This window comes from Centruroides sculpturatus, unplaced genomic scaffold (assembly GCF_000671375.1).
Source record: "Centruroides sculpturatus isolate CEXI.00-Female unplaced genomic scaffold, Cexi_2.0 scaffold226, whole genome shotgun sequence".
In the NCBI taxonomy this organism is placed as follows: Eukaryota; Metazoa; Arthropoda; class Arachnida; order Scorpiones; family Buthidae; genus Centruroides; species Centruroides sculpturatus.
The window spans coordinates 28,317-41,237 of record NW_019384525.1 but is presented as its reverse complement, the minus strand read 5'-3'; the positions used below and the strand labels follow the sequence as shown (position 1 = coordinate 41,237).

The window sequence follows — 12,921 nt, the reverse complement described above, 5'->3', positions numbered from 1 at the left end:
TTTATTTTTATTTTATAATTATGTTTTTGTAATAATCTATTTAGAAATAGTAATAATCATTTATTGCACTTTAACAGAAGAACACCTTTATACTGTGCCAGCCACGAGGGTCACATTAATTGTACATCTGTTTTACTTGCAAATGGTGCTAATCCTAATGTTGCCGACAATGAAGTAAGTACTTGTTAATAAATTAGTTGATATTTTTTTTGTGTTACAAATTGACTTAAATAATTAATAATAGTTGTTTTAAAATAAAAAAATTAATTAATTTCTAATTACTGATCTTTATGAAAATTAATGACCCAATAATTTACCCTTAGACCAAATTTCAATAATTAAATTACTTTAATGTAACTCAAAATTAATCTGGCAGTTTACATTTATGCTTGTCAGTTGATTCGGGCATTTGTTCTCAATTAATTTGTCATTCATAAGAAAATTTACATACATTCTTAAACTTTGAAATTTAAACCTTTATAATGTGCACTTATTTTTACAATAAGCAATGGTAGTATCAATTTGGATGAGTTTGCAGATAGATTACTGTAATTTTAGCAAATATTGTGGATTATCTGTGTTTTAAAGTCAGTGTGAAAGGGGATATAGTTATGCACAACTGTAAATTATGTGTCAGTTTTAAATTGCAATTATGAGCTCACCCAACAGTATTTCCTTTGTCTGAACTTACAAAGAGTATTTTTAATAGTTGAATAAAATCATGTAAAATGGCAGCACAAATTATAATTGTATAGAATGATATTCTTTGTGTGCCATGCTATAAAATTCAAAGCATCACTTGTTTGCCAGGTTTATAGAAATTGAAATGTGTAAATTAATATTGAGTAACATATGGAACCTACATTACACAGTGGTAAACTATAATACAAGTAAGGAACATCAGTGATTCTTGTGGTATCAAAAGTGTTAAAAGTTTTTTATTCCATAAAAAAATTGTAAAATTCAATTTCAAATTCATGGTGCATCTTAGAATTTAGGAAGTATCAGGAAGTATGGTATTTACACTTATAAACATTTACAATATTAAGTTATTGGGAAATTTGTTATACTGTATATGGCTTAAAGATGAGCAAAAGTTTGAAACATGTATATGAATTTGACATATTAACTATTGTATTTTTGTGCAAATAGCTCATAATAATAATGAAACAATTATATTTTGTATAATTTTTTTCAATAAATTCATTGGAGGATTTTTTCTTTAAAATAACATCATACAAATTAATTTTACTTTTTATCTTTTCTTCTTCACCCTTAATCCAGTGAAGCCATAGACCAAAGACCTCAATCTCTTTCTATCTTTCTACCACTCCTCTGCAAACACCATTGTTACATTGTCAGTCCTTTTTCGTAGGTCTTCAGCTCTTTTGTCTATCCACCTCTTTCTGGGTCTTCCCCTATCTCCTTCTCCAATATTAACTTTGGTATTCTATTTTTTTGCAATCTCTTGGTATGTCCAAACTCTCTTGGTATAATTTGTTCTATCTTCTTCCCAAATTTTTTATTCCTGTTCTTTCCCTTAATTCTTCATTCATTATCCTGTCTCTTCTGGTCTTTTTTGGCATGCTCCTGAGGAATTTCATTTCTGCTGCCTGTATATTTGTCTTTTCACCATGATGTAGTCCATGCTGCATAATTGAGATAATATTGATAATTGATAAAGGACCTCCTTATATTTGAGTGGCACTTCCTTTTTCCAGATCAAAGTGCTCATACTCTGGTAGAAGCCATCATCATATGGTATTCTACTTATTTCTTTGCTTATCTTTCCATCCTTTAATACTTTTGCTCCCAGGTATCTAAAACCATCAACATCCTCTAATCATTCTCCATTCGGTTCAATTTTCTCTCTTCCCTCCCACGTTCTTCTTGAAATCACCACTGTTTTGCTTTTTGCTTGGTTTATCTTCATTCCCCACTCCTCTAGCTCCCTGTTCCAACATACAATTGATGTTGGACTTCTTCTGTCTTTCACCAATACTATGTCATCTGAAAATAGCCAAGTCCACAACTTCTTTCCATTAGGGCTTTTTTTACATTCTTATGGATTTCATCCATTGTGATTATAAACAGAAGTGATAACAAAACACTTCATTGTCGAAGTCCTGTCTTTACTTCGAACCACTCAGTTTTCCCAACTCCTGTCTTGAAACAACTTAGGCTTATGATATACATTGCTTGTATCTGATTTATAATTTTTGCTAAGAGAGAGATGCCCTTACTCTAGTGCCTTCCACACCATCTGTCTTGGGACACTATCATATTCTAGTGTCACAAGACAGATGGTGTGGAAGGCCCTAGAGTAAGGGCATCTCTCTTTTTTTCTCACTATCTATAAAAGTCATTATTAAGTCTTTTTTGTATTCTCAACTCTTGTCTATCAGTAGTCTCACAGAGAATATCAGATTTGTGTTAGATTGGTTCCTTCTGAACCCATGTTCCTCTTCTAGTTGGTGTTCCACCACTTTTCTGATTTTGCACTAGTCTAAACCTCTTTCATAAATCTTGGCAACATGAGGTAATGTGATCACTGTAATTTTCACCTTTTTTTCTATAACCTTTCTTGAATATTGGGACTATAATACCTTTTCTCCATTCAGATGATACTTTATCTCTTCATGCTGCCTTAATACCTTCATAATCTTTGTTAGCCAACATATCCCCATGAGATTCTATGCACTGATCATATCCACTGTGACTTGGTCAGTTCTTTCAGCTTTGCCCATCTTTATCACAATAAAATTTACTAATGAATCCACTATATTCTAACATGTATTTTGTATTATAATTTATTGTAATTCTATCAAAATCTTCAAGTATATTTACATTAATAGAAGGATCACCCAAAGTTAAATAAAAATTTATCTTTAAGAAGCATATGCGGTTTAAGCAAATCCAAAAAATCCCTTCAAGATGAATGAAAAGTTGTGCGAAGCAAATAAATCATTTTCAGTTTTTTATTATTTGAGTTATTTGCATCAATAAACATTATATGGATTTGGGCTTTTATTTACATCTTATTTAGGGCTAACTATAATGTAAAAAGACCAAAATTTTAATAATTACCTTTTATTATTTTAGGGTAAAATCCCTCTTCATGTTGCTTGTTTGAATGGCTGTCTGGATGTTGTGAGATTATTATGTGAATATGGTGTTCATGTTAATTGCATGGCTGCAGTAAATAAAAGGTAATTTTGTAAATATTTAATAAAAATTTCTAATTGTCAAGTAATTAAATAATTATGTATTTGATAATTTCATTAATTATATAACAATAATTTTAAAAATTGCTGGAAGACTGAGATTGTAAATGGCTCAGCTTATAATTCTGGCATTTAGATTCAAATCTGAGTCCAAATCTCAGAAATTTTCAAGGATGATTTGAATGTGCCAAACCTCTCCCTTGCCATCCAGCTGCCTTGTTGTAGGTCTGATTCCATGTGAAGCCTGAGAAAAAGCTCTGTTAATGCTCTCGGTATAGAGAAAGACAAAAATAACTATCTCTAAAATTACAAAATTCTATTAAGAAATAGGTTTCAAAATTTTTTCACATAAATTTATTAGACTTATTCTATTTTCATTGCTGATTACCAATTTATTCATTATGGTTTTTTGCAAATTTTGTTTATCTCTTACATTTTTCTTGAATTCCTTCTTGAACATCTGTTTGAATATTCAGTTTGGTTTGAAAAACAGATTTGTTTTGATTACAGAATAATCACAATATATATATATAGTAAACTTTTGTAAATTTGAAATTAATTCATTTGAGTTTAGTAGATTCTACTATATTGTGAGAACCAAGGGTAGTTGATTATATTTTATACCACTTATTTTGCAGGATCTTGCGGATCTGTCACAGGGTCGTAGGATGGCTTAAAAATATGTTTTAGATCAAAGATTGTAAAATTCCGATCTACAGTCAGGATTCCTGACACCAGATAGGGATGGGATCTATGTCCTATCACACGTTTAAGTATAATTTTAGAGGAGGGCTGTTACAATGATGAGTGGGGAGAGTCCTGGGCAAGTGATAAGACTTAGCTTGGAGCCGAGTTCAAAGAGGAGACCATCTTTCAATATCAAATGAAATTTAATAATAAGAAACTATAAGTAGATTACAATTTAACAAGAGATTTCTACTCCTTGTTTGATCTTGCGAGAGAGAGAGCTTACAAAAATATATATACTACCTCAGCTGGTATATATTGTGTGGACTCTTGTTCAGCAATATGATGTAATACAGCAGTGGAGGTTTGGTGAAGACGGAGGAGATTGGCGGAGGATTGTCAAGGACTTCTCGGCACAACAAAAAAGTCATGAGCTCAGAGACTTTGGTTATGGAGCTGAGGGAAATTTTCGGCAAACTCCTCGATTGGAGGAAATTGCTTGTTTTGTTCTCTGTTTGAACCAATAAAATCAAATGGTTTTTTGTACGTAAATGGGATGTTCGGGGATGTGTTGAGGGGGTGGACAACCAGATGGTGGTCAAATTTGACAGATAAGGGTTGTTAGAAGGAAAGTCAATTTCCTTTTTGTCAGAAAAGTGACAAATGTGCTTCCTCTAGTGAAACATCTTTAAGAAAGAAATTAGTTTCTCACGATAAATTATTAGCAACTTGAAGAGAAAATAATTACTTTTTCCATGTAGTAAAAATTATATTCTCGTTTTCTTCATTGAAAGATGAAGGAAATGACATCGGGTCTCCGCTATAGGAGCAGTTCCCAATCCAAAACAGCACACAAATTTAGATTGATGTATTTAGCTTCATAATTTAATCAATTTAATTATATAATTCCCATTCTGATTCTCACAATAATTTAAGTATTAACATTATGTTAAATATGTTAATTCTAAATTTTAACTGTCAGCTTAAGAATTATTACACCTTATTTTCTGGCAAGTATTTGATTTCTGCAAACATTTTCAGCTGTATTAAATGCCTGTCTTCAGGCTGAATAAAACATTATCGAACAGACATAATTTCCAGAAATGGAACTTACTATTCATACAGTTTAAAATTTGATGCACAAAAGAACATTCCAAATCTTAATGAGAAAAAATTTTCAAAATAATTTCTTTTTTTAAAAAATTAAAAACAATCTTCTGAATTCAAAAAACAAGTTTCAATTTTAATTTAAAAACAGTAGAATACAATTGAAAACAATAAAAAACCAATCTGTCTTTAAGCATCCTTAAGTCATTCAGGAGTCTCATATAGGGATTTCCATGTCTTAAATTAATGCAGACATACTGTATGGCAGACTTGCAGATCTCTATTCATTCTAGCATTTGTAAATCTTTCATTTCATGTACTGAGTGGATCGATACTAATCATTGGTATTTTTGTTTAAATTATGAGTCTTAACTCTCAGATAATTTAAACAAAAATAAATTGCACAAAGTATTACAAATGATACTTCATTGCTTACTGTTCTCTCAATTAGTTGTATTTCCTTTGGAATTAGCACAAGATTGCTGTTGAGAACAAATCACACAAGAACTCTCTTTTTGATGGAAAAAGTAAGTTTATTTTCTATAATTTAGAAAGGCTTAATGCTGCTCTTTAGTCTTATTTTATTAAATATATCAGCAAAAAATTATGTAAGAATTACAGAATATATTAAATTATATTTAATAATGCATAGAAAAGTTTTCTCAAAAAATATAATTACCTGAAAATTATTATAGTGTCAGCTGGAATAACTAATTAAAAGCATTTGGTAAAAATAAGTAAATAAATAAATGTAGTAAAATATTAAAATAATATGACAGCATATCTGTAGAAATAAAATTATTTTTGTTAAATTGTGTAAAACTATGGGCTAGTATAAGTAAGACTGAAATATATTATAAAATAAATAAATAAAAGGATATAATAAAATGTTGTAAAAATAATAAGAGGGTGTACCTTTAAAAATAAATATAATTTTGTTAAAATATATGAAAGCTTTTGATTAAAAAGTTTTTGTACATTTAATAATACATGGCACGGAGTACTGAAAGTTACATTATTTTATTAATTACATACTAAACAGTGACATAAGCAGAGTGAAGTGCTGCGCAGCTCTTCAGGAAAAAAACTGAATCACTCTGTTTCTCAAGAAGATCCTAGCATTATGTAACATTTCTTGTAAACACTATTCACCCGCTTGTAATGTAATGATTGCATGCATACCTATCCATCCACACCTGCATTACTTAATTTACAATAGCCTCTATGCTTATAAAACAAAGAATAATTTAAAATTAATTGCATTGATTGGCTAGCACAAGATGGGGGTACTTGATATAAAAAATTACAGAATGAAAAAATCTGTATTGAAAAAATTAATAAAATAAATTTTAAAAGACAAAATAGAACTGCACTATGATGAAACCCAATAAGAAGTCATTATTATCTGGAATACTGGATAAATCTCTTATTCTATAAAATAAGAGATTTATAGTTTTTCTTCTCATCTTTTTAGGAATGGCATTTCTTTATAATGTGCACTGTATTGTTCAAATTTTGGGCATTAGATTTTTCTATAGAGCACGTTACATTTCTGGCTTATTGATATTTAGATAGTAGAAAGTTGTGGTAATTATTGTTTATCGTTTACCATTTAAAATAGTTATTCTTTTTAATTGATATAAAAAACATGTCTATATGTTTTTTCATTTAATTTTTTCTAAATTAATTTTATTCTATATTCTTATTCACATATTTGTTGAAGTTTAATAAAAAGTCTTAATAAATTTAGAACATTAACTTTATATTATTTCAGACAAATAAATATTTTTTCAGTTTTTAGCAAGTTATAAATTGTATTATTTGCTAATAATGTATTATTTACATTACAATAGATGCACTCCACTGGATTATGCATTGAAATCAGAACAGACGGAAATAGCACAGATTCTTATAGAGTCGGGAGGCCTGACGTCTTTGGATATCGAAACGATTGCTGCCGCCGTGATTCAGGTACAAAAAAGTTTAATATGTAATATTGTAATTATGATCATTGATTTTTTATTATAATTTGATTTTATATTACACTTGAATGAAGTAAATATCATTGTAAGAAATTAATAAATGATGATAAAATATTCTGAAGTCGGCATGGCAATTGATCTCTATGTTTATAAATTGATATATTGTGGAAGCAAACATTGGGAACTCTTGGTTCTGTAACTGGTGATGTATACGCACAGTAGGCAGAATTTTGGGTTTGAATTTCACTCCAAGCTAATCTTTATATTCATAATCTAGTAAATTATTTAGTTTGATTGAAAATGTATTTACAATTAGTAAGTACAAGATGATGGACTAATCACCTACCTTTAGGCAAAATTACACCATTTAATCATTTAATTGTTACCTTAGTTATAGCCTGAAAATTTGGAATGTAGTTATTTAGATATGAAAATAATATCCAGTGATTATATATTCTTTGTATGTGTTTATATATATATTAGCATTATTCAATTACTTTATCTGTAGTCAATAGATATACATATATAACATAACTACAAAAACCCTAATTTGATAGTGAGGCATAAATTTAAATCACTGGATTATTTTGAATCATATATTAATTTTTTGAATTCTAATAATCTAAACAAAAGATTAGCTACTTTAATACATATCAGCTAATAATTTAATACATAATCCAAAATTTAGATTTAGATTTATGGTTTATATATATTTGAATTATTTATTTCATTTTAAAACTTAGTAAGTTTACAATGTTGAAGTACCTTAAATATTTTGACAACAGTTAAGTTTGATTAGTTTTAAAGAAAATAAGAATTTGCATAATCTCCCTTTGCCTGTTATTTGAAATACAGTGGTACCTCAGGATATGAAATTAATTCGTTCCGAAACTGAGATCGTATCATGAAAATGTCGTAAGGTGGATCATCTTTTCTTATACGATTACATGTAAAACCAAATAATTCGTTCCAACGCGAAAAACATACTCAAATTAAAGCCAAGTAATACATTTAAAAAAATAACTGTAGTAAGAAAAACAAATGAAAAATGCGAACTAATGTAACGTCGTATGGTGAGTTTTTGTTCGTATCGTGGAGCAAAAATATGTTCGAATTTCATGTCGTATCCTGAAAATTTCATATGCTGGGGCGTTCGTAACCTGAGGTACCACTGTATCTCTAATGTGTTGATGAGGTTGTTTACAATAATGGCTTGCAAATGGTTAGTGTAAATTTCATCTAATCTAATGTTTTTCTTCTTTGAGTATTAATAACCTACACAGAAATTACTAATGATGAGAAACTTACATTTAAATCATATATTGATAAACTAATAAAGAGCTTACAAAATAAGAAAGTTATATAAATGTTGTTGCCTACTTTTATCAAAAACATCATTAAGATCTTTTATACTAACTTCCACTCAAAAACTGGATGTACTGGAATTAAAATCACTAAAAAACCTAATATCCAACAGAGTAAAAGAAATAAGCGCTAATGTTTTCACCCGTTGGACACATTTTTTAGTGGTTTTAATTCTTATACTAACTATTGTATGTCCATTTGGTTTTCTACTTGTCAAACCCAAGCTAACAGATAACAGAGCATATCATTGTCTTTATCATAAAAGTGGGAAGTTATAATTTGACTAATAATGACTTACATGTATATATTTAAAAATGATCAAAACTGGTTTGAAATAGCTGCATGTTATTAGTCACGATTTCTAAGTAATACAGTCGGGAATAAAATATGCAATTCTAACCGTTCTAAATCAGTTTTAAAAACTATTGATATAAAGTTTTTCTGGGTTAACAGACTTATAAACCAACCTGTATAAAATAATTTAATACTAAATTGAGTTCTTTGAATTTTAAATGAAAATGTGGCGAGGGGTAAACGATGCGATATCAAATTGCCCAATTTAAAACGATTATTTATAGTTAGCAGATGCCGCTAGTTTCTAAATTTTGAAGTGGTAAATCCGATATTGAGAAACGAACTGGATTACGTATCTCAATTATTAGTCAACTAGCACAGGAGCCCGGAGTTTTTCGGACAGAAAGTAACGATAGCCAAGATTAAGGTTATGTAGACTATAGCCGAGCTTACCCGTTTTTACCGGGTTCAAGAATTAGGTCCACCCACTTCCGACACTAATCAGAGAAATTTTAGATGGGTCTAAAAATATGTTCGATTTCCGGCAAAAACGCATCCAACATAGTACTGTAGAACCAGGGGCCGTCTCTCGTCTCTCTCGAGCCGGTCGCTGATTGGCTAATCATTTGTTTACGTCCGGAGAGATCATCGCGATTCTGCACAACTTTTTCTCTCGAAGACCAGCGGATGGTTGTCTTTCGTCTTTTGCCTCGATTACATCCAATACGGACGACTGGATGCTATTCGTGCCCTACGATCGTATTAGAGAACCTTCTCTATCTCGGGAAAGAATATTTCCCGAGAGAAAATGCTTCTGATTTTTTTCCGGCGCCTACTCGGAAACGTCACCGATTCCATTTTTTTTAAAAATTATTTTCATCAATTACTGAACTATCGAATACGACGTTAATCGTACTTAGATAGTTAAGGAGAAATTAGATACTAATATTTCGAAAAATCTCTTCTTTGCGTACGAATTTCAACGTTTGGCCTCTACGCTTATTATTATTATCCCATCTGGATTATATATAGATTTGGCAAGTTGCAAAAATATACTTTACGATTATTTTCTGCATATGTCTTTTTAAATAAATCTCTTATAATTTCAGGCATTTTTTAAAGGGATTTTAATTAGAAAACAGATTGCGACCAGAAAAAGATTATTTAATTTTTTATCCATCAAGTAAGTACTTTAAAGCGTGCGAATATATTTTAAGATTTAAATTTACATGGAAATAAATGCCTGTATTTATAAAACGACATTGTTTTGCTAGGAAAATAAACCAGACATGGACGGGAAGAGCGTGTTCGGCCAGAAACTCTTGCTGCGGAAGCAGCGACTCGGAATTTCATCAGAGTTCGAACTTTCGAGATTTGGCACCGTTATTGGACAAGAGTTTCGAAACCAGACCGAAAAGTAAAATTCCCGTCGCCGTGTGGAGAAACGGCAAATTAAAATTTCTGCAATCTTTAGAACAGGCCAAACGCATAAACTGGGAAGATATAAATTATCCCAAAGGTTGCACCAGTCATTGTTATCATTGTTGCACGTGCCATTTTAAACTCGACAAGTCTTGCCACAATTGTTTTCGATTTTCCGTATTTCCGACGAAACACGGAAGTCGTTCGTTTAATAGTCTTTTGAGTAAGGAAAGGCCGAGCGCCGAAATAAGAAACCGCGCGGCTATGGTTATTCAGAGAGCCTGGAAAAGGTAACGTTTGCAAATTAACGCGGCTTTGAGGAATTCTTTACGTAAGATCAATATTTTACGTTATTTTATAGATACAAAAAATGTCAAGCTATTTTAAGATGAGGGCGGAAAGTCATTTATCCGATACGGCGAAATGGTGAGTATAATTTCCTTTTTAATTTTAATTCGGTAATGCCGACATATAACTATACGTGCTAATAATATAAAAACGAAGTAAACGTAACAATTACACGTGGAATTTAAAATAAATCGAATAAATTAATGTCTAGGTGAGATTTTCGTACGTACAGAAATAACATTGTAAAATATACATTAGCAATTTTAGCCTAAAAACTGGTAACTGCCCGCAGATGGTGGATGTACTCGAATTACGTCACCTATTATAAAAAGACACGCTTTAGAAAACTTGCTTCTCTGCAATTTTCGATAAGGGCAGACCGGAGAAGCTCACTTTCGGGTCTTTAAATTATAACGGGCACCTCCGGCGTGGCCTATCTATTACCCACGCACTCGGGCCCTTACAGAATTTTTACCGGCCACCCGATTCGGACGCGGAACAGTTTTTTAAAAATGTTTGAAATTTCTCGTCCTTTAGAGTAAAACGACGTTTTCTTTTATAGCGTATCTTATAATTGGACTGCAGTTTGAAATAAACCGGCAACGTTCAAATTTCGGTGGCTCTATCCGTTATCGTATTTTTAACTATCGTAAAATGGCAAAAAGCTTAACGTCCAGGGTAGGGACGAGTTTTATAAAAAGATTTTAAATTCTAATACCCGGTAAAATTGTCGTTTAGTCCGACCTTACTGGAGATACACGCCACCCCCGTTATCTCTCCATCCCTCGACCTTTAACCGCCAAAATTTATTAGTATCGATCCCCTGAAAAACTAACTCTCCCTGCAAAATTTCAGAAATTTTCGACAAAAAGCGCGAGAGTTATTAAACGTGGACGGACGGTAAGGCTGGAACCTGTTTAATTATACTTTTAATGAAAAATATTATAAAACGTAGGTATTTATTTATTGTTGTTTTCTTTTTAGCTTATTTATTTACCGCGGCGAGTCATTTTCGGAGGAGGGAAGCCAAAGGGTAGAAGTATCCGGCAGGAAACTGTTTTATCAATTACATTATTTTAGAATTATCGGCAGGCCGACGTCTGTCGTCCGTTAGAAATCATTTACGCCGGTTCCGAAGATTTTACACGTCGACTTTTAAAAATACGCGATATACGAGATATATAAATTGGAAACTCGGGTATTTTAGCCAAATAAACGTTTTTTAACGCCCGGGCGGTTGGTAGTTGGATTTTCTTTGCCACACCTCGGGAACAAACAAAACGGTTAACGAAAGTAAAAATAACCTTTTACTTTCGCCTATTAAGTTTTATTACGGTATTGTTAAGATACTGCACTCGTGTGCCGAGCCTTTTCGTTATCCACCGGCCTAAATCCCAGGATTTTCCCACGCTTTTGTCCTTTAATTTCCATCCCGTACAAACCTCGGTCTTCCCACGCAAATACGGTAATAGGCGCGTTTTTATTCTGGATTAAAACCGCCGTACAAGTTTGCTGTACAGGTACCGCGTAACTAACGCTATTCCCGCACGTCGTTAAATTAGTTAGGTTGTGAAAACGGTTTAAAATTTGTACACTATGAATTTTTTCTATTCGTAATTTTTAATCCCAAGAAGCGCCGTTTTGACCGTCGTTGCCCGGCCGGATTGGGAGGCAGAATCGAAGAATTTTTAAATCGGCCCTAAAGGTTGAATACTATCGAGTGTCTGCTTTTGTAAATGGCTCGCGCTTTATTTTCAAAACCAACAAAATTTAATATCGAATTTTCGGTGCAACGTCTTATTAATAAATGCCCGGTGATCGACTGCGCCCTCGTCGGTACGCTGGAATATAGGCCGGATGGCCGAGCGGCGAGGTGGCAGCCTACCGCTCTGGGGGATCCGGGGTCGAAAAATCCAAAGGAATTTTTCGGGGGTTGTCCGTCTCCATACGTTGGGCCCCATTCCTATAATGGGCTAGCTAAAAGAAGCCCTCTTAGTGCCCGTAGGCCGGAATGAGTTTTAAGAAAGATACCTGGAATACTTTTTGCAGACGGGCGGTGGAAAAGCACTATTCCAGGCGTGTAGTGGACGTAAATAAATAAAATCGAGATATCCTAAATTTAAACGGATCCGGAGTAAAATGTTCTCTCCTTATTTCTTTTTACCCGTCCCGTATTTACCTTACATTTCGCCTTTGAGAGAAATGTAAATACAGGTAAAAATCTTGCAGGTACAGCTTCCCAGCGCCAAGCTTATCTTTACCAGAGAAAAATGCTAAGAAAAATTTTGACCGTCGTCTAAATCGGGGGTCACCAAACTACGGCTCGCTGCCACACTGTCACGAACGAACTAAAATACGATTATTTATATTAGATTGTAGATAAACTTACTACGTAGAAAAACTTAAAATAAGTGTAAGTAAAAGTACCGAAATTGGTCCAATCTAATTTTTGCATCCGACAGTAATATAATTTCTAGGAAAAGCAGCGAAAT

The 12,921-nt window shown here is 32.3% G+C and overlaps 1 protein-coding gene across 3 annotated transcripts in view; it reads left to right on the top strand.

The window, feature by feature from the left end:
• The window catches only part of LOC111622847 (inversin-like), an 88,719-nt gene extending 76,392 nt beyond the window's left edge, over positions 1-12,327 (top strand). The window contains exons 12-18 of one of the 3 annotated variants that reach the window (XM_023365269.1): positions 78-174; positions 3,103-3,209; positions 6,872-6,989; positions 9,769-9,842; positions 9,934-10,371; positions 10,443-10,507; positions 11,414-12,327. In XM_023365269.1, coding sequence (XP_023221037.1) covers positions 78-174; positions 3,103-3,209; positions 6,872-6,989; positions 9,769-9,842; positions 9,934-10,371; positions 10,443-10,473 — 865 coding nt within the window. In that variant the 3' untranslated portion in view covers positions 10,474-10,507; positions 11,414-12,327. Of the gene's footprint in view, positions 1-77; positions 175-3,102; positions 3,210-6,871; positions 6,990-9,768; positions 9,844-9,933; positions 10,372-10,442; positions 10,508-11,413 lie in introns of those variants that run through there. The other 2 variants (XR_002756349.1, XM_023365270.1) reach the window with 2 other exon arrangements.
• Positions 12,328-12,921: the final 594 nt, after the last annotated feature.